The sequence below is a fragment of the Channa argus genome, chromosome 2, assembly GCF_033026475.1.
Source record: "Channa argus isolate prfri chromosome 2, Channa argus male v1.0, whole genome shotgun sequence".
NCBI classification, from domain to species: domain Eukaryota; kingdom Metazoa; phylum Chordata; class Actinopteri; order Anabantiformes; family Channidae; genus Channa; species Channa argus.
In genome coordinates this window covers 9,982,661-10,002,022 of record NC_090198.1, presented here as the reverse complement: position 1 = coordinate 10,002,022, position 19,362 = coordinate 9,982,661, and the positions used below count along the sequence as shown (strand labels likewise).

General features: G+C 39.5%; 1 protein-coding gene across 2 annotated transcripts; it reads right to left on the bottom strand.

Moving 5' to 3' along the window:
• Positions 1-322: 322 nt before the first annotated feature.
• Positions 323-18,028, bottom strand: slc12a4 (solute carrier family 12 member 4). 2 transcript variants are annotated; one of them, XM_067495218.1, is made up of 24 exons: positions 17,794-18,028; positions 9,368-9,465; positions 9,147-9,278; positions 8,659-8,805; positions 8,240-8,294; positions 7,845-7,975; positions 7,435-7,676; positions 7,032-7,246; positions 6,622-6,786; positions 6,413-6,511; positions 6,227-6,284; positions 5,976-6,150; positions 5,522-5,640; positions 5,228-5,326; positions 4,906-5,025; positions 4,366-4,470; positions 3,439-3,607; positions 2,576-2,771; positions 2,153-2,322; positions 1,832-1,963; positions 1,453-1,560; positions 1,146-1,333; positions 890-1,023; positions 323-782 (listed from the first exon to the last, which is right to left on the bottom strand). In XM_067495218.1, the coding sequence occupies exons 1-24, from the start codon at positions 17,927-17,929 to the stop codon at positions 691-693; spliced, it is 3,285 nt and encodes a 1,094-aa protein (XP_067351319.1). In that variant the 5' UTR covers positions 17,930-18,028; the 3' UTR covers positions 323-690. The 2 variants fall into 2 exon arrangements, with proteins under 2 accessions (XP_067351319.1, XP_067351320.1); XM_067495219.1 differs by lacking the exon at positions 17,794-18,028 and adding an exon at positions 10,779-10,889.
• Positions 18,029-19,362: the final 1,334 nt, after the last annotated feature.

Sequence of the window (19,362 nt, the reverse complement as noted above, 5' to 3'; positions counted from 1 at the left end):
TAAAGTGTGTGCAGACAAGCTTAGAAAAGATGCAAACTTAATGTTTTATTTCTATTAACTGCAAATATCATCAAATAATCATAAATTAAAACACTATTCAAAACTTGCTTTATGATGTCTAGCATCTACAGTTGGATTCTGCACCATCTATACAGTTTAACCAACATGGAGCACTGTCTTCATTATATACAGTAACATATTCTTTACCTCAATAGGGACATGTTGAAAAAATAAATAAATAAATAGAGATGTGTTTCTGCAATAGTCAAAAGGCCGTTTTAAAATATGTCGCACTACTTAAACAGTTGTAATAGTATGTGTAGTACTCAGAATATTTGTGTCTGCCAGTGTGAAATAAAGCATGAAGACGGTTTACCATCTTCAAAAAAAAAAAAAAAAACGAAAATGTTTATCTAAAGATTGTGTTTGACAGTTTAACACACATATTGATATTCTGAGGGGAAAAATACACTTTTCAACTGTAAAGAGTGGCAGGGCCAAGAACATAATGGACAGATATGTACAATACTGTGCCTCAGTATATAACAAAAATAAAACAACTCTTTTGTCCTCAGAAGACAATAGTTTAAAAAAAAGAAATGTGTCAAATTAATGCTTCCACCCAGAACCGTGTTGCCTTGTGTCAAGAGGTGGAATGTATTCTTTTTCTCTGTAGCAGCTCCTAACTGTTCATGAGTAGATGGTGATGACCTCCCGACCGCCACCTCTCACCAGCAGCACTCTTTCCAAGCCTTCAGTCAACACCTCCAGAAACTCCATATCTGAGATAAAGGTTAAAGAACTAAAGCCAAGCAACAAAAGACTTACACAAGTCTTCCAAGCACATATGCCATTTATCCTTTAGTTGTATCATACTGATAAAGGATACAGTTTTCGTCTCCGTCTACGTTTCGTGGTGGTCCTGGCATGTTGAGCAAGACCAACCGAGCATCATGGGACCTGTTGACTATTACCTCGTTCAGCTTCACAGCTGTATGCATTCGCCGCACATTGGACTGATCCCTTGAGTACAGAAAGGGGGAGACACAGACTAAATGGGATAATAGCAAACACTGGACTATTTCAAGGAACTATATCAAACAAACATACAGTATAAAACAGACAAGTGAAAACACTAGACTTACGGTTTAAGGCTAATGAGTTCTCTGAAATTCTCAGGTGCATTGTTCTTGTTTCTCCTCTCAGCTTCACACTTCTCTCGAGTCCACGTCATCTGAACCTTTTCTGGAGCAGCTTCAACCACCTCCTCCTCCTCATCTGAGTACAAACTTCCCATGCGCACCAAAGAGTGTCTGTCCTTAACCAGTTGGGCCTGTAGGGGCCACATCAATGTTACAACATACTCAACTTTATGCAACTAACGCCACTGCAGACAACCAATAGTTAAGATTTCAAATATGGTGTTTATTTCTGTAAAACAAACAAGCATACCTCTCTTTGTCTTTCTGCACTGGACAGCCTCATTTGCCTTAACATTTGAGACCTCTGCTCCATCATTAATGTCCGCTCATAGGTGTATGCTGAGATGTCACTGTCATGCTAAAATCAAATTTGAGAAACATAATTTTGGTAGTTCATGCAGCAAAAGCATAATTTCCTCTCAATATGAACAACGTGATATTTGTTTTAAGCACCCAATAAACCGATAAAGGCACGGTGTTTTTTTGAACAAACAGTAATCCTGCTTGTTTCAATATACTGTAGGAGACATATGGTTTCAGTTAAGTTTTTTTCATGGCTCAGTCAAACTTCCACTGAGTTTGTCTGAGTCATAAAAGTACTGGGATTAGCATATTAGAGGAATTCTTACCATCTCCACAACCTCCACCTCTGCCTCTATTCTCAGCTGATAAAGGAACGTGGCCAGATCTTTCTTCATCTGGATGCTGTTGTCATCCATCTGTGCTACAGTGAAGATGCGCATCTTGCATTTCCTCCAAACCTTAAATACAAATAAAACAATTTGATTTTGTAATACTGTCAACACTAAATGGATGTGAATCTCATATTATAGACACACTTAAAAGAGAACCATATAAGTGTTTTTTAATTATTTTAAAAACATTTACTAGAATAAAACCTATTACAGAAAATCATGCATAAAATGTGCAGTAAACTTTCTTTTACTCACTTTATGCTGTTTGAGCAGGAAAGGCAGCAGCATTAACATCCCGCCATCATGTACAATCCACCACACATCAATGTTGCCATCTGTGAAGCGTTCGGGGTTGCTTGGGTAGAAAGACACATTTTTGGGAACCATCAAGGCCAGGTGGGCAGCTGTGGTGCAGCGGACTGTGTCTGGGTAGAAATTGACACAGAATCCAAACAATAACTTGTCATTGTTAACTGTCCTGCAGATATAAATACTGTATGAATTTAGCTAATACACTGTGTCCATGGCTGTTGAAACTACCACAGAATGTACTTCATAATCTAAGCACATAGTTATTGCTTTTTAAGAGCATTTTCCATCAAATTTGCTGTCGTTTGGTGGCGTCTTAGTGAAAACACTAATTGGACCTTATGTTAAGTGTGTTTCAATAAGACTTACTTATAAAAGTCTTCCATGCTCGAGGGTCCTCACTCTGTCTCCAGCCATATGGCCAGCCCATCACCACAGTGTTGTGCTTCATGCCCCCCAGGCCACAGGACTGGATCAGATGGACAACGCCTTCCCGCACCTTAGATGCCACCACAACCTGGCAAAAACCTTTGACCCGCTCGATCTCCATCATATTCTTAATAGCCTGGAAGAAAACCGATGGGTTGTCTAAATTTTAGTCCATGATGAAATTAAGCAGATCACACATTTGCCTGAGAGGGTTTTACTGTACAACAATTAGAAACATTGTCTTTGATACACGATACATCATTGACAAATTATAGTGTATGTCTTTACAACATAAATTCCTGTGCTGCAGAACAAGTTTTCAACAGTTGAGATTAAATAAAAATGGGTTTGACCTTCAGTACCTCTGTGGAGAGCCCTGAGCTCCAATGAAAAAATTTTGGGCTTAATATATATATATATACTGACTTTGCTCAAAGTAAATTGGTGATTAATTTCCTCAGTTACTGTCATGTAAACAAGAGCAAACACATCACATTATGAAAAACTTTCTGGCACCAATCTCCTTTTTTGTCTTAAATGGCTCATTGGCACCTTGTTTTACTACAATTACCAAAATCTTTGATTAAGGCTCTAAAAAAACCAAAACAAACAAACAAACAAAAAAACAGGTGCTGGGGAAGGAAGGTAACAAAAATAATTGTGAAGCGTGTTTATGCTTCATTGTGCTTTTCAAATTGCACGAGACGTACATTTGTAACAATTAGTTCCGATGCAGTCAACAAAACAGCACAATAGAGAACTGTACAAATCATGTACAGCATTCATCCCTTTCTGGTATTTACCTGTTCAGCTGCCTGCATTTCACCATAGCTGTCTAGGAAATTGCCCTGGATAACAGAGCCCACAATGGTCAAACCCTTTCCTGCCTTTAGTTGCGAGGCAAAGGTGAGCAGTCGGGGATATTTCACATGGAGGTCCTCATCCAGCTTCAGCAGCACCAACAGCTGAGGTCTGTCGAGCACAGAGTCAGAGGCACATAATGTAAAGAAGATATGGCCCCAGTTGAAATACATCCAGAATTATCAAAAGTCAGGTCAGTTCTATTTACAGTGTGTAGCCATGCACAAAGTCAGTTCAAGGTGCTTCACATCAATATAAAAGCTAATTGATCAATATAATAAAAGCAAACCACCCCAGATCAGTGTCACAGAGTGTGAAGGGGAATTTTGACACAGTGTTCTTTAAAATCAGCTCCATGACACCTTCTGCCTTGTTCACACGTTATTTATATATTGAAGCCATTCTACTACCTGTCATCTAACTGTTGTGGTATTTGGACTCAGCTGCAAAGAAAAAGTGCAGCATCATGTTGGTTCATATGTGTATTAGGAAACATGCTGCTACATGACAAATAGGGTAATAAACTTCCTTAAGCTACCACTTCCTAAAACATTTTCACATGCATACTTGCCACCTGACACTTGCAACATTTGTCAACATTTTGTGTTTGTTGTGTGGTCTAATATCTTACACAATGCAGAGAAGCTTCTAATAATTACAGTTTTCCATCTGAGGGCAATGTAACATGTTTCAAATGCCCTTAAAAATCTGGAAAAACATTTGTGTTCAAATGTCAAATGTGCAATATGTCAGTGACTCGAATGTGGAATGATGACACTTTTTTTATGGAATATGCATTCTTTTCATAACACGGATGTGAAAGCGTTTATATGAAACATTCTGCACTTTTTCTCCGGGTGTAACTGTACCTCCAGTTTTTGGTGTGTGGGGGTCCGACCTCCAGTCTTAGCAAGGCGTAGCGTGCAGCACTAAGGGACAATCCTCTTATACCATCTCCCCACTCCTTCTCTGCTCTGTTTGTTTGTGTAAGTAAAAGAGGCAAGACAGAGAATATAAAAGAAGAAATGAACCCTAAGTTATTGTTTCCCCACCAGTAGTCTTGCAGATTAGAGGATGGACAGAAACAACAAATTATCATTCTGCATACATACACTGATCATGCATAACATTATGACCACCTGTGCTATTTAATGCCGTCCAATACAGTGGGTCTGCCATGAATTCTACTTTTACAATATAATTTCTCAGTTTTTAGGTTTAAACCAAAAAAGGTGATAATTTACTATGTGTTTATTATTAAGGTCAAAGTGGGTAGTGGAGTTGTTTGGATTACTGGAGTACATTATAAGAAGAGAGGTGGTTCTAAAGTTTTGGCCAACCTATTTAAAATGCATTATTGTTGATAAAAAAAAAACATATTTGAAATGCTGAACACACTCAAAACCTACCCCTGATACTCAATGTATTTGTAGATCATCCCAGCTATGCCCATGGCCACGATAGCATAGTACCAAGAAGAGATGAACATTAGAGCCAAACACATACTCATGCCAAGGAAAGACAGAGCCCTGTAGGTGTAAAAGATAAAACCTGAAATTATGCCTTTGCATGCCAAGAACAATAACAATATCTTAAGCATGGCCAATAGATTAGACTTTCATAAAGTCAACCGTGGCATAATTCTTACAGAAGTTGTATTGTAATTACACAATAATTAATATCACAAAAACGCATGCTCCTACTGCCTGTAGGAAGCACACTTATACTCACCAGTGGTAATATTTAAACCTCGGCCTCCAGTTTGGTGTGCGTAAAAGAGTCTGAACTGCACAGGCCAAGTTTACAAAGAGATAGCACATCAAGAAGAACCTGTTAAACGAAGACAAATACAATTTTCTAAACATATAAAGATGATATACAATCAGTGGCATAGATTTGAGTTAAGCGTTAATTAAGAATTTGATGAACGTGTGTGTCAGAGGAATTAATATGTGGAATGTCTAGTGTATACAAAGCATAAGCCATTTTCTGTATTTGGAATGTGTGAAACCTATCTGAACTCACATTGAAAGGATAGGAGCCACCATATCCAGTGAGGCAATAAGAATGCCCAGCTCAGCAATGAGACCAGTCAGTAAAAGTGCCCATGTAGGCTCTCCATTGGTCTTTCCATGACCAAAAACCTGAAACAAAAACTTAAAACCTTCACATGCAGCAATGCAAATCCCTTCTTGTTTAGTTGTATCATATTCAAATAAAGGTGCATTGAAACATCATCACATGCAAATATTTACAGCATACTGCATGTGATTTCTAAGTTATCCTAAATATTCAAATTTCAACATGCTATGTTTCAGAAATAGCAGGAAAGGACAGACTATGGGGTAAGTGTTGTCCCTAACTGTAGCAATGTTCCACAGTCTGCAGCAGCCATTTCTATTCTGCAGTGAGTTACTGTGAATTTCTTTCTGCATGTGAAGTTTATAAAATGTGTGATTAACAGTGTGTACTGCCCCACCCTGAGGAAAGGAATGATGTTGTCCTTGGCAATAGCCTGGAGAAGCCGGGGGGCCCCAGTGAGCGACTGCAGGCCCGCGCCAATGGTAGAGAAAAAAGAGCCGATGACAATAACCCACGGAGACGGCCAGGAGAGCGTCCCCACCACTAAATTTTTTCTGACAGCATCCCCAAACCTGCAAGCAGACACTGAATAAGCATCACTGACTCTTTTGAGGTTTTCTCATCTTTGCAGGACACAAATAAACTTACTTGTCCCTAAGGACCACTCCTTCGATACAGGATCCAAACAGGACTACAGAACTAAAATCTGTATACAAGAGGTCAAGGAACTAAAGATGACAAAACAATGTACTGCCTGTCAAATCTGTCCCGCTATCCTCCGTAAGTGGAAAGACGGTGAGCCATATTGCGCGTAGTCACAGAAAAAAAGGATACAGACAAGTGAAGTGGTGGTAATGGCTAAAATAGTTCCCACTGGGATGGACTTCTGAGCATCCCGGAGGTCACCCGATCTGTTGGAGCCAGCCATAATTCCTATAAAACACATTGACAGAGGATAAAAACAACAAGCTATAAAAATACTGTGTTGGTATGCCCCCTACTGCCTGGACACATTTTCAATATCAGTCTTGATGTTTTTATACCTGTGGCAGATGGGAAGAAGATCCCCACCAGCAGTGTGAATGATGTAGCTATGTCTGCAGACACATACATGCCAAAGTTCTCCATGGCACCATGGGCATCCGCTGATTGCAGCCGTGCTTTCTCTAAGATCTCTCCTTTCTGTAGATAGTTGCCCCACATGTTTTCTAACAGAAACAGATAGTAAAATATAAAATGTAGCTCACAAGCTATCATTAACATTGATATTATATTACAGACAGTGGTTCCTTTTTCTCGTGTAAGAATAATCAACTTTGACACATTTTGATTATTTATTTATTGAATATACTAATATTGTATTCTACCCTGTAATCAGTATATTACTAAGAAATATACATATAATTGTAAAACTTCCATCATCTATCAACATTTTTTTAATAAGTTAATTTACCTTTAATAATTCCACTGCCCAGCCCAGGAATGCCCTGTATCTCTGTCACATTGTTCTGGATGAAGTAGTCATCACACTGACTGCTGGTTATGTTCCCTGGTAGGCAGAACCTGTCCCACAGCTGACTGGGCACTGTCATATTGTCCTTAGTCACTGTTTTAGCACAAATATCAAAGCGATCTCTCACCAAAGTCCTATTGCCCAACATGCAGATCCTACAGCAATAAGGTGAACAAAAAACTCTTACAGTTAGTCATCATAATTGTAACCCCATATTGTAATTTACAGTCCTAGGAACAGTATAAATCAATAATACAGAGATATCTATTATTTGTACATGTGTACTAAACATTTAAGGTTCACCATAAATGTTTATTTAAGCAATTACTCCAAGCAGACTTACGGGAATTCTGGAGGATGAGTCAGGGATTTGATTGCTCCTGCATAAATAGAGACAATTGAGATAATGACGCAGGCCAGGAAAAGGGAGGCCAGCTTGTTGACATATTTGACTCCTACAAAAACCACCACCGCCATCAGGCTGAGGCAGATAGACCCATAGACTCTCATGTTGTTCAGCATGGCACTGTCACTCCCAGTGTGGTCTGTGGCATGAAAGATGGCCGCCTGGGGGATCAGATATTTCTGAAGGGAGGAGAAAAAAAAAACACAACAGAACACTTATAACATATACTTAGAGCTTAGAGCATTACTTAGAGCATATATGTAAACTGTAATGTAAGGTCTGATATAATTTAATACAGAAAAATGTCTAAAATGTTTCATTTTATCATGTTTTAAAAACAAACTGACCAAAAAGATTTCAATGGCGCCAAGTATGTACATGGCAGATGCAAAGGTGGTGCCCAAGTAGAAGCACAGCCCCACAGCTCCTCCAAACTCTGGGCCAAGGGAACGTGAGATCATGAAGTAAGCCCCTCCAGCTCCAGGAAACAAGACAAACATATTTTACTGCATGTGGTGGACTTCACAGTGAATGTCTGCTGCCCCCAAGTGGAAGAATATGTAATGGAAAAAGTAACTTCTACATCTATTTAGAAGATAATTATTTAAACCCCCTCCCTCCTTTTTTTTAAATAATATTCCTCTTTTTAAACTGGCAAAATGCTTTAATTGTATTGATAGTCCTAATGTATGGGATGTATGGGAGCTGTGAAATAGAACACAGATATCGTCCCAAGCATTACCTGGAACCACACCATTAGTAGCAATGGCACTCATTGATATGGCTGTGAGCATTGTCTGTGAGGGAAAAAGAAGAAAAATCAAAAATATGAAAATAAAACACATAGAAATAAGTTAATGCAACATGAGCGTGTTTGTGTTATCATCTAATGATCTGACATCTAAAACTGAGCCCAGATGTTATCTAACAGAACATAACCATACACATGTAGCACATGTACCCTGTCTACAGTATTATGTTAAAAAAAAGAGTTAAAAAAAAATGTTCTTTTCCCTAAATAAACCAACAACCTAATGGATTCTACAGACAAATTTAGCAATAAAAGCTGGGTCACATCCCACATTCTTTATAGAATTAAACCAGAAATAAACACACTAGTATGTGTGTACGTCTTTGTGCAGTATGTGTGTGCATACTAACACATGAGCAGCACATAAAGACAATCAGGAGAGACTGTATGATGCCAGCCATCCCAACGATCCAAGTCAGTCGGAGAAAAAGAATCACACCGAAGATGTTCTGGAGACACGGCAAGTAGACTCCCATCAGAGTGCCCATGTTGGGAGACTGACAGAGAGAGAGAGGGAGAAAAGAGTGGGAGGGGGACTATTGAGCATGACATTTTAGGAAACAACTATATTGATCGTCAGTATTGACTGATGTACTTTTTTTAAGGTCATTCAATTATGTTATCTGCTCTTTGCGTGTATCTAGGTCCTACATGGGCACAGTCTGGCTTCAGGGCATGCTAAGCCATAAGCAATCAGTCAACAAGTCTTAATACAAAGCTAGAACTTGGCTAGCAAGGTTGAGGGAGGACAAGAGGTGGAGGATAATGTTACTAGTTACTAAACCTCCATTGTACACATATTAAAAACGGCGTGGCATAGTGTTCCTTTACTGCTGACCTTGGGGGTCTTCCTACGTGAGGCCTCAGCACTCTCCTCCTCCTCATGCTCCTTCGCTCCCTGGGTGATGTTGGTATAGCTGACCAAGCGGCTGAGCAGAGAGGAAACTTTCGGCCTGATGTCAAGCTCTTCCTGGAGGAAGAAAGGGGAAGAAGTTCAGTTAATCATTTGAATTGCAGTCTATCATCTGAGAGCAATATAGCAAAGTAAAAATACCAGACCTCAAACAAAGCCAGGTTCCTGTCATAGAAGTCATTTTTCTTGCAAGCCGCATCAGCACTGTTGAGAAATGGGCTGTCTTCTTTATGATTCCCATGTCCTATTTGAGAAAGGGGGAAACAAAGACTTCAAATCAACAAAACAAAGACAAAGTAGATTTTTGGCAAATCAGTAATTTGAGCTATAGGGAAAACAAATATACATTTTCAAAAAGCATAATGAAGGCATCCTGATAACACTCAACATAAAAGCAAAGAGACATGATTTCTAAGGAATTTTGTAAAGCCTGCCATAATATCTAAAACCCCCTGCAGAAAGTGACAGGATTTGTCAATTACAGACTTTAAAAGAAATATAGAAAAATGGAAATGTTAATTTTTAGAATGAACAATGTATGTCATATATGTCTTATATGTCTTATATATGTCTTATAATTTACCTCCCTATTTATGAAGTTGAATGTAATATTTGACGTTCCTTTCTTAATAAGATTGTTAAAACCTGGGTGCCATGTGAGTCAAAGACACAATTCTACTTTTGTGCTAACAAACCTGGGTAATAAAGTTGTCGGAATTAGAATTATAGTAATTTGCAGTTCGGTTACGGAACCATGAATGTAATGGATCTGCAGCACGAGATAGAGAGAGTTACAATGACTTACTTACTTACTTAGCAAAATAGTGACATGGGTGAGTTATAGACGTTTCTCATGCAAGAAGTCTAGAGGTGAAGATTTCTTGTCAGCTATTTGCATGAAAATAAAACAAGATTGATAACTGAAGAACAAACTATTCTTAACTAACTAACAGGTCTTTATCTTTGCCTGTACAGTAAGACAAAGTAGGCAAGGAAAATACTTTTTTTTTTCTTCACACCATTGCTTTTCAATATCCATCTAGCTCAAACTTGTCGCTATGAATCTTAATTCAAACGTCTTCATATTCTCCATTTAGCAGTAAGCTTCAAAAACAGAATGCATGCAGTGCAGCTGCAGTGAAAAGCAGCACAGACTGACAAAGCCAAATCCAGTTGATAAACAGGCATATAATTAGATTTTACTCTCATTAACTTCTACTTTTGAAGAAAAGAATCAAGCAGAGAGGAGCCCAGCGCCCTGGGCAATAATTGCACACAAAGTAGCACTGCAAACTTCATCGCACACAAATTCACATTCATAGGCATGCACACACCTCATTACCTCGAAATTACCTAACCTCAAGTTATTAGAGCGTGTAAACTTTAACAGCAGCATCTCAAAAGCCAAATTAATCCTCCAACAAAAAGGCTGCCAAAAAGTCTAATCAGGTGGATACAGTATTAAATAGAAAAATCTTGCATATCTAGAATTTGAGGAAAATACATCAGCTTGGCTGCAAGTCAGTAGGTTGATCCTCAATGCTGATCCTCACTCACCTGTGTTCTGTGTCCCACTGCTGTTACTGTCACTGTGGGTAAGCATAGTTACGTATGTGCTGTGTGCACTCAGCAACAGAGAACTCTGTGCTCTTGCTTGGGGAATTGTCGATTACTATCCAGGACACGCGGTCACCCAGTGCGAACACTCGTTCAGGGGCCTGATTTAACAAATGGTGCATGGTGAGGGAGGAGAGGTGGAGAATGGAAAGTGGAAATTCGCTCACGGTACATGTCTGCTCATGGGCATATGAGAGGCTTGGGGTGGTGCAATGCCAGCGGTCAGTCTGGATATCTGAAGCCTAGCTGTTCTCTCAAGAATTCAGCCAAACAATGACATTAACTCCTATATGATACAGAGGCCTAAAGGATGTAAACCCCTCAGAGTTCACATACATATCAATTAAAGTAGCTTCTTTAAATCCTCAACCTTTCATTTTACCTATAAAACAAGGTGATCAGTGGAAACATGAAGGCCAAATTCCTAACCGTCTGTCTTACCAAACCCTGATGAGTACACAACTGGAGTGTAACCAGTCGGACAAGCGTCAGTGAAGGGAGAGTGCTGCACATTTAAACTGTAGATACAACTGGTGTTTTCTGTACATTTATATGGTCATCACAATACAGTGAGACAGTGTCAACTGTTTGCTGGCAGGTGCTGTCCAAAATGTGGCAGGACTATCCTAATACAAAGCCTAAAATTGATTTAAATGGCCTCTTTTAGATAGACCATTAAAAACTCACTTTAACAGCAAGGTGACAGTGGGGGTCTGTTGTTAATAACCTCACATTAAATGTCTAATTTAAAAGACTAGAGATTAACTGGCCTGTTATGAAGGCCCACAAGCGTCCTGCTGTGAGCACAGAACAGGATTTTTAACAGCATGTACCAACAAGTCACCTGAACAGATCGGTACCAAAACAGCTCACAGTCAAAGCACGAAGATCAGAAGGAAACTGTGTCGACTGTCAGAAAGACAATTTTTCCAGAAGAGTGCATGTAATAAAAGAACCCGTCGAGAGATGTTGTATTTGAATTTTGCTTTTTTACAGGTTTCACGTGAAGTTATTAACCCTTTTCTGTCTTAGTGTTGGAAACACCAGGTTTGATTTCTTTAGAAGTGTTTAAAGTCTGTCACTGGCAACAGCTCTTGCAGGGTGGTGAGACACTGAATAAGTGGCTTGACTCTTATTAATACACTGTTTTCCCAACTCAAACACAAAGAGAAAAAAAGGTTTACAGCAATTTTTTAGACAGTCTGCATATTTGCCAGGATGTGCATCCTCAGCCAGATCAGAAGATGTCCTCTCAAAGTGCAAAATCCATAAGTTATGAAAAAAATGTCTTAACAAAAAAATCTTTAAAAATGTTTTCTTAATTTCACAGTGCACATGGAAAGACCTTTTAAAAATATAAAATTTTAAATTAAAAAGAAAGTTTACAGTCATCAGCATCACATTTTTAAGCTGATTAGACATGGAAAACAATATCACTGTCCATTAGCTTCTTAGGGTTTGGAAAAGCCTCTTTGTTAAATTTCCTCTTTAATAAATATTTAAGGCTTAAGGCTTAGGGGCAGAGAAATGGGCAGCTTAGCCCCTTCTACTTTGGGCAGTTAGTGGGCAAAATTGTTTGACTCCTGATTACGGTGTTTACAGGCAGAGTGTCCAGAGTGTGTTTATGTAAGTATACATGTGAGGGGGAAAGATAGACGGTGAATAAGAGCATATGTACATATACTTTACTCCTTTTTTCTTGCCCGTCTTCTGATCCTGTTAAGGTTTGAAGCTGGACTGGTGTCAATCCCAGAAGTCAGTGGGCATAAGGTCTATCACTAAGGAAGGAAATAGTGAACTAGTTCCAATTGGCAACTGGTTTCAAGTTTTCTAGTGCTTCAAAACCATTTTCCTCTAAGGTTATCAGTTCTTATCATGCTGGTTATCGGTGCCAGCATGTTTTTCTGACATTTGCAGATACAGTAGCAAATACTTACTTGCAGTATATTTGAACTCAAACTCTGCATCTTTGCTGCTGGAAAATGTTGAACAAGAATGAGTCAAGGTGGAGGGAACAATATTCAGAGTCGGAGCTAAAACAGCTGCACTCATACTGAAAACCTACTTTTTTTTCAATCAACAATGACATTGGTATTTATAAAATCTGATCTTTTCCCATCCTTCTCTGTCACAGGGCTATGCAAACATTCACTTTCACACATGCAGGCAATTTAGACTCCCCTTCAACCTAACTGCATTTCTTGTGGAAGGAAATCAGAGTACCTGAAGAAATCCCATGCAAGCACAGAGAGAACGTACGAACTGCTAAACTACAGCAGGCAGGCCGACTTAAACTGGCAAAATTGTAGCTTTAAAGCAACAGCACTAAATAACTTACATCACACTGCTGATTTGACTACAATGTCTTCCAAGCATAGCTTGAGTGAATGGGCCCCTGGTTTGGGCAAAACTAACAAGAACTACTGATGCATGGCTGCTGCTCAAATATTTAAAGGATTTACTTCACTTTCATGTCAATATATGAATTGGGAATATATGAATTGGGCCTGTACAACATCCCAGCATCACACTGTCTCTAACTACTTTAGCAGTATGATTGCAGAGTGGAGCAGAGTCACCAAGTAGAAATGCTCATAAATGTGTAGGCTACTTGCATAGGTTTATTATAGGCAAATAAACCCAACCTATTTCCAGTTTTTACTTTGTACATGCACTAAAGTAAGATTGCTACACAGGTGCATTAGTCCACAAAATGTATAGAACTTTATGCAAAGCAATATGCAAGTGGTCATGACATACAGACAATCAGGAAGGTAAAAATTATTCTAGATTAAATTGTTATGTTTTAGGTTTTTCTTGACTAGCCTGTGGTGAGGAACAATGTAATTCTGATAAACCTAAAGGCCAATGTTAGCTGTAATGACCGTGTTTCATGCCGTGCGGCATCTGAACGAAGCTGATGAGCGCTAACCTGCTGAGCCGTACAGCAAAACACATTAGCTTTGATGTGCGCTAATGATGACAACAGGATGTCAGCACAGTCTGATTACCTCAGGGGGTGCACGCGTCCACACAGCAAAGACACAAATGAACTAAGTGGGGATGTCAATGGGTGTAGAATTAATGACCAAACAAACCTGAAGTGTTGACTGTACAGAAGGATTGTGTGTTTGTGGAGGTTATGTACAAAATTATTTCATGCACTTTTGAAACTGTACAACAGTACACATCATTCACTGCATGTTCCTATCATAGACTGTCAGCACAGTGGTAAATGTTTGTGTCTTAGTAACTTAAGTTCCTGATCAAAAATTACATTGTTTTTAATCTATAAACTGTACTACATTACAATAAAGTGCCAGAGATATCCACAAAGCAGATGGAAATGTAATGATTTTACTCCTTGATCACTGTTTGCAACATTATAGCATAGTCCCAAATAATGACTGAAGTACTTTTTTGTAAGTTTGTAATTTATTTTATTATTGTTGTGACCAGCAATAAATCTCAAGCAGGACAAACACTTTAGGTACAGGGTTTTAAACATTTTAAAAGTGGCATCATGTTGCCTCTCTGTCTGATGTTACTTCCCCTGTGTTACAAATCATGGGTGTGGCGGAAAAATTAGGAAATTTATAGGAGAAGCTAGAATTTTGACAGCAGACATTTTGGCAATATTTTTATGCTGCATGCTTGGGCACAGTTTTGTCTAAAAGCCCCTCAAGCTTCAGGAACTGAAAGTGCTGTTCGATTTTCTACCAGTTTCATGTTTCACATTCTGCATATGTGCTAGAAAAGCACAGGAAACATCATTACAGGAGAGACTTTTTTCTTCTTTTCTCTCAACAAATACAGTACTTCTTGTGAAGTACTGTATTTGTTTTGGACAGATCTCTGCTGACAGTGAAGAAGTCCCCAGTAGGAGGAAGACAGAAATGCACTGAATGTTGGGAACCTCAGAAACACCTGGAGGTAAACACTGGGGTGAAAAAGCCTCAGCTGCTCCACTTGCCTTGTTGTCAGTTTGATGCAAATGAGTAGACTGAATAAAGGTGGCAGACGAATGGAGAGCAGGGGAGTTATATCATAGGAAATGACAAATAATTCAGTGAACTTCTTTATCACTTATGATGAGCTTTAAAGTTTATGACAAATCACTATAAAGTCAGAGTTGGCCTGTGCATTTGAATTTCTTCTCTGTCCTCAGCTCCACATATCTGCTCTGGCACAGTGTTTTTGTATCTCTAAGGGACATGTGATTGAAATGCCAGGCAGCATGACTGGATTGGCCTTCTCATTGTTTTGGATCAGAAAAGAACACAGCAGCATTCCCCAAAGCCTTTGTCCTGATCCTCAGGACCTGTTTGCTTTGAGGTAAATACAAGTAAGGACAAAATTATAGCATTCTATGGTTAGTTTATATCATTTCTTATGCCCGTTGGCACAGTGACCAATAATAAATAGGAAACAGAGCTTAATATTAAGAGTGGATCAAGTTACAGTGTGTAATTTGAAAGTTCTAGTGCACAGAACATAATCACAAATGCAACTGCCTTAGTACTAAAGAGATTAGTACCTCAGTGTGGTTCTTCGACACGCAGCTATTTTGGTTAACTTTTTGATGTTATCTGTATCATTTATAGCTACAGCAAGAAGCCATTATCAGATCTAAAAACAAAAAGGGGGTGCTACATGTACGTCTCCAGTGTCAAAGAGCATAAAGACATCAGAAATAACAATATTATATATACAATAATAATATATAACAATAACAATACAACATTGCTGGATGTGTGAATGCTAAACTGTAATGTTGACTGTAACATTTGCTGCAACAAATGTACTGCATGTCAATGCTAGATTTGCAGTTACCAGCTCTGAAATGTGTACTTTCCAAATACAAACCTGGAAGTACTTTGACTTTTATAAACAAGGATATGAAAGAAGATTTAGACAACTTTTGGGAGACATGGTACTTTTCCAAACATATCTTTTTCTCCCCTTGTCATTCTTCACCAAAAAACAAAGACGAGCAAAACAAAAAAGAACAGCAACAAACCTTTCTCCCCAAACCATGAAGCCTGTTTCAGGGTAGTTCTTGCTCAGGAGCACAGCACCATTACAGTGGTCACAGTGTTAATGCTGATCCTGTTAGAGCTGAGTTCACACTCTGAAACAGAGTCTGCACTGTATCACTTCCTCCATTCTTCAGACGTCACAGTGTGGCTCAGAAACGCAGCATGTACCATACCCAGGCCCACCACTCCCTGGATATAATTATCCAGCACATGCAGAAACGTTTGAAAGGTTTTTTCCACACTGACTACTTCATATGCCATACAAAACTAAAGGTGGAGTCGCATTGAATACATACATGCCCTAAAATTACTTGCAGTCAACCCAACCCAACTGGCCTGTTAGAAATTGTGTGCAACACAGTCCATCTCATCGTTTATCACAGTTTTACTTCCTTCTTCTCCTGCCTAGCATGTAGTAATTGTTTCAGATGTCCCCTCTGTTTATTGGATGTGTTCTCTGCCTGCCTTAGCTCGTTTTGAATTAGAAAGATTGACAGCAGGTAGTAGCCATTTAACTCAGAATGAACCAACAACTTTTATTTCAGGGTTGGTTTGTGTTTTGCAGGTATAGTACAACATCCTACTTTGACCAAACTACTGACTTTAAGGCACTACTTTTAGACACCAATAAAGTTATCTTGCATGTATTAACTTGCATTCCTGCTTTGGGAGACAATCATCCAAATGCTGACTTCATGCATTCCAGAAACATACAGGCCAGCTGCTACTGCGGGTCAACATGTGCTCAGATTCCTTCTTGTTATGCTTTACATATCAGTCTACTTGAGCCTTGCAGGGCTGCATTCACATATGCACACACTGAAGCGGAGCACAAAGAAACTTCTTCTGTTTCTTTTTACATGGTGCGATCTTACTCACTGGCTGCTCATTAACTTAATAACAAAGGTAGATGATCTTCAGCCTTGAACTCTGACCCTCATGATATTATTCAGTAACAGTAAGCTCACAGCCAGTGTTATGTGTACTGTCAGAGAGACTGTTATATAAATGGATGGGCAGTCAGTGTGTAGGATTGTGCCCGGCCCAGCCTTCTGGGTCCTTTTGGTAAGCGTGGGTGCTTAATTTGAAGGCCACGCCTGTGTGTGTCTTTTAAAAAAGCTCTGTTCCCAAGTTGGATCATTCTCTCAGCCCTCACAAATCAGTGCTGCTTTCACATAATCCTACCCAGAGGCTACAAACTCCTCACTGCTCTCCTTGTTTTCCCTCTTCTGTCTAGAACCCGTCGCCCTCCTTCTTGTGTTGATACAGTGGAGAAACAAGTGAGTGACAAGTGAGAGACAAACCAAGGCAGAGAAGCGAGGAGAGATCTGCTCCTCTGTTGTTAAGCAGCCAATCCCTGTGAAGGGAACTTCTCCCCTGGCACAAAGAAAGCTCCATCCTTTGTGTGAGGAAGCACTTGTGGCCTTTTTCTTTTAGCAGCAGTATTGCCCCCTACCACACACAACACACACACACACACACACACACACACACACACACACACACACACACACACACACACACACACACAAAACCCTGCCCTCGCTGTGTTTTCCCCCATGGTCCTCACCCCTTTCATTGTTTTTCCTTTGTTACTTGTCTGTCCCTGAGTTTATTTGAAAAGGCCATGTACAAAAACTCCCACAAAGTAATATAAGAAGTGTCGTCTTTGCCGAAAGTGAACTGTCAAAAACAGACATGTATGCCGCAGGAAAACTACTTTCTAGGCCTGAAGAATTGCCATGGTAACCATACAACCAGCTGTTCAGAGGCCACCCAGGACAAAGCAAAGGCTTTCCGATGCTATAGTGGTCCCAAGTCATGAAGCAGCACTTTCAGGACACTTTCTTTCGTCAAATTTCGAAGGTCCAAGCTGAGGAAAAGAAAAGTCTGAGTAAAAGTTGTAAAAAGCTTACCATCAGAACTGACTGTATCTTGATGATCAGGGTAATTCTGTCCAGTGTCCCTGTAATCCACCCAGTTAATCCCCTCTAGGCTGTCGTAGCTAGACTGAGCTTGGTCCTTCACGGGTACTACTGTGAAGTGAGGCATGTTTTCATCACTCTTCTGTGCGTCTCCAGCTCTGACTTAACATAGTAGGCTAACTGCTAGCTCACCTCCCACTAATGGCAACTACATTCCACTACACTGCGCTCACTTCCTCTGGAGTGTATTATCATACTCCCCGCCCACAGGCCAGCCCCTCCTGGGCTTTTTGTGTGAAGAGAGAGGGTATGGAGGCATTTGGAAAGATACCCCCGACAAGAAGAAGAAGAAGTGGCCTCTGGGATTCACTTCTGATTGGAGAGTTAAGGTTGTCATCAGTAACACAGAGTTGGGGGGGAAAAGACTCCAGAGAGTGTGAGCCCCTTCTGCTGTTTGTCAAGCTGACAATCAACAGAGCTAGCCTTGTCTGCCCAGGGTTCAGACAGCCAGATTTCTGTGGATGTGGGCCTTTCCCAGGACACACAGACAGTGACGTGGCACTTTGGAAAATAATCACACTACATTAGTGAAGAGGAAAAGAAAATCAATGGAAGGAGGGGATAGGAAAAAATCTTTCACAAAGAAAGGAAACAGCGGACCAACGTATTCTAATTAAACAGCTCAGCAGTCTTTGAGTCAGTGCTAAATCACCAATTGAAGCATTTTCTTTGCTTTATTGTTCATTAAACAAAAAGAGGGTACAGCTGTTAAGGTTAGACTGAGGAAAGGCTCATTGGTTACAGTACCATCACTCACAGAGTTTGAAGGAGGGTAAACTTTACCCCCCACTTTCTAAGAATCGTAGCTCCTCTAAAACCATGAACGCAGCAGATAAAAACTCTCTAGGAAAGGTGTTATTAGATGACCTGGCAGTTATACATCTTGCTTCTTTGTAGAATTTGTGCATCTTTGTTTGTTGCTCAGTTGTTTCTAAACCTTGTTTGTAAAACACTTGGAAATTTTCTGCAAAAGAGTTATAGTGTATTTCTCTAACTTGGGTGAGGGTAATGTGTATGTACAATCTAGAAGACATGTGTTGATTGGGAGCTGTACATGACAAGCTTCCAATAATAGGGCTTTTTCAGGCATACAACACTTAGATGTACAGTTGGGTTTCCATCCTCTTACAATGTCTAAATAATCTAACATTATTCAAATACACATTCAGATAGTACAAATGTTCTTTTCTCATCTGAAGTAACAAAAATGGTCAAGGAGTGTGTATTAAAAAAATGTTATGTAAAATAATGTGTTTCCATCCTCCCTGACAAATTCATCTGACAAATTCTCAAATGTTTTTTTGAAATAATCTAAAATAAAATGCACATAAATTTAAGTAGTGGTAAAAAATAAGGTTCAATAGGAGTGGAGTCATTAGTACTGCTGCCTCAAAGCTAGAAGGTCCACAGTTGTGTTTCCTCCAGGTACTCTGGACATGCTCAAAACTGTACTTCACTACAGTACGTGAGTACATTTTACTTACCACCTCTGTTTGCAAA

Bases quoted from the DNA above. Each gene is read 5' to 3' on its own strand.
- slc12a4 (XM_067495218.1), bottom strand. From the start codon at position 17,929: ATGCCTCACTTCACAGTAGTACCCGTGAAGGACCAAGCTCAGTCTAGC. The intron at 6,151-6,226 runs GTAAGTTTATTT...GTCTGCTTGCAG, and splicing joins GGAGTGGTCCTTAGGGACAA to GTTTGGGGATGCTGTCAGAA. The intron at 4,471-4,905 runs GTAGGTTTTGAG...ACAAACAAACAG, and splicing joins AAATACATTGAGTATCAGGG to AGCAGAGAAGGAGTGGGGAG.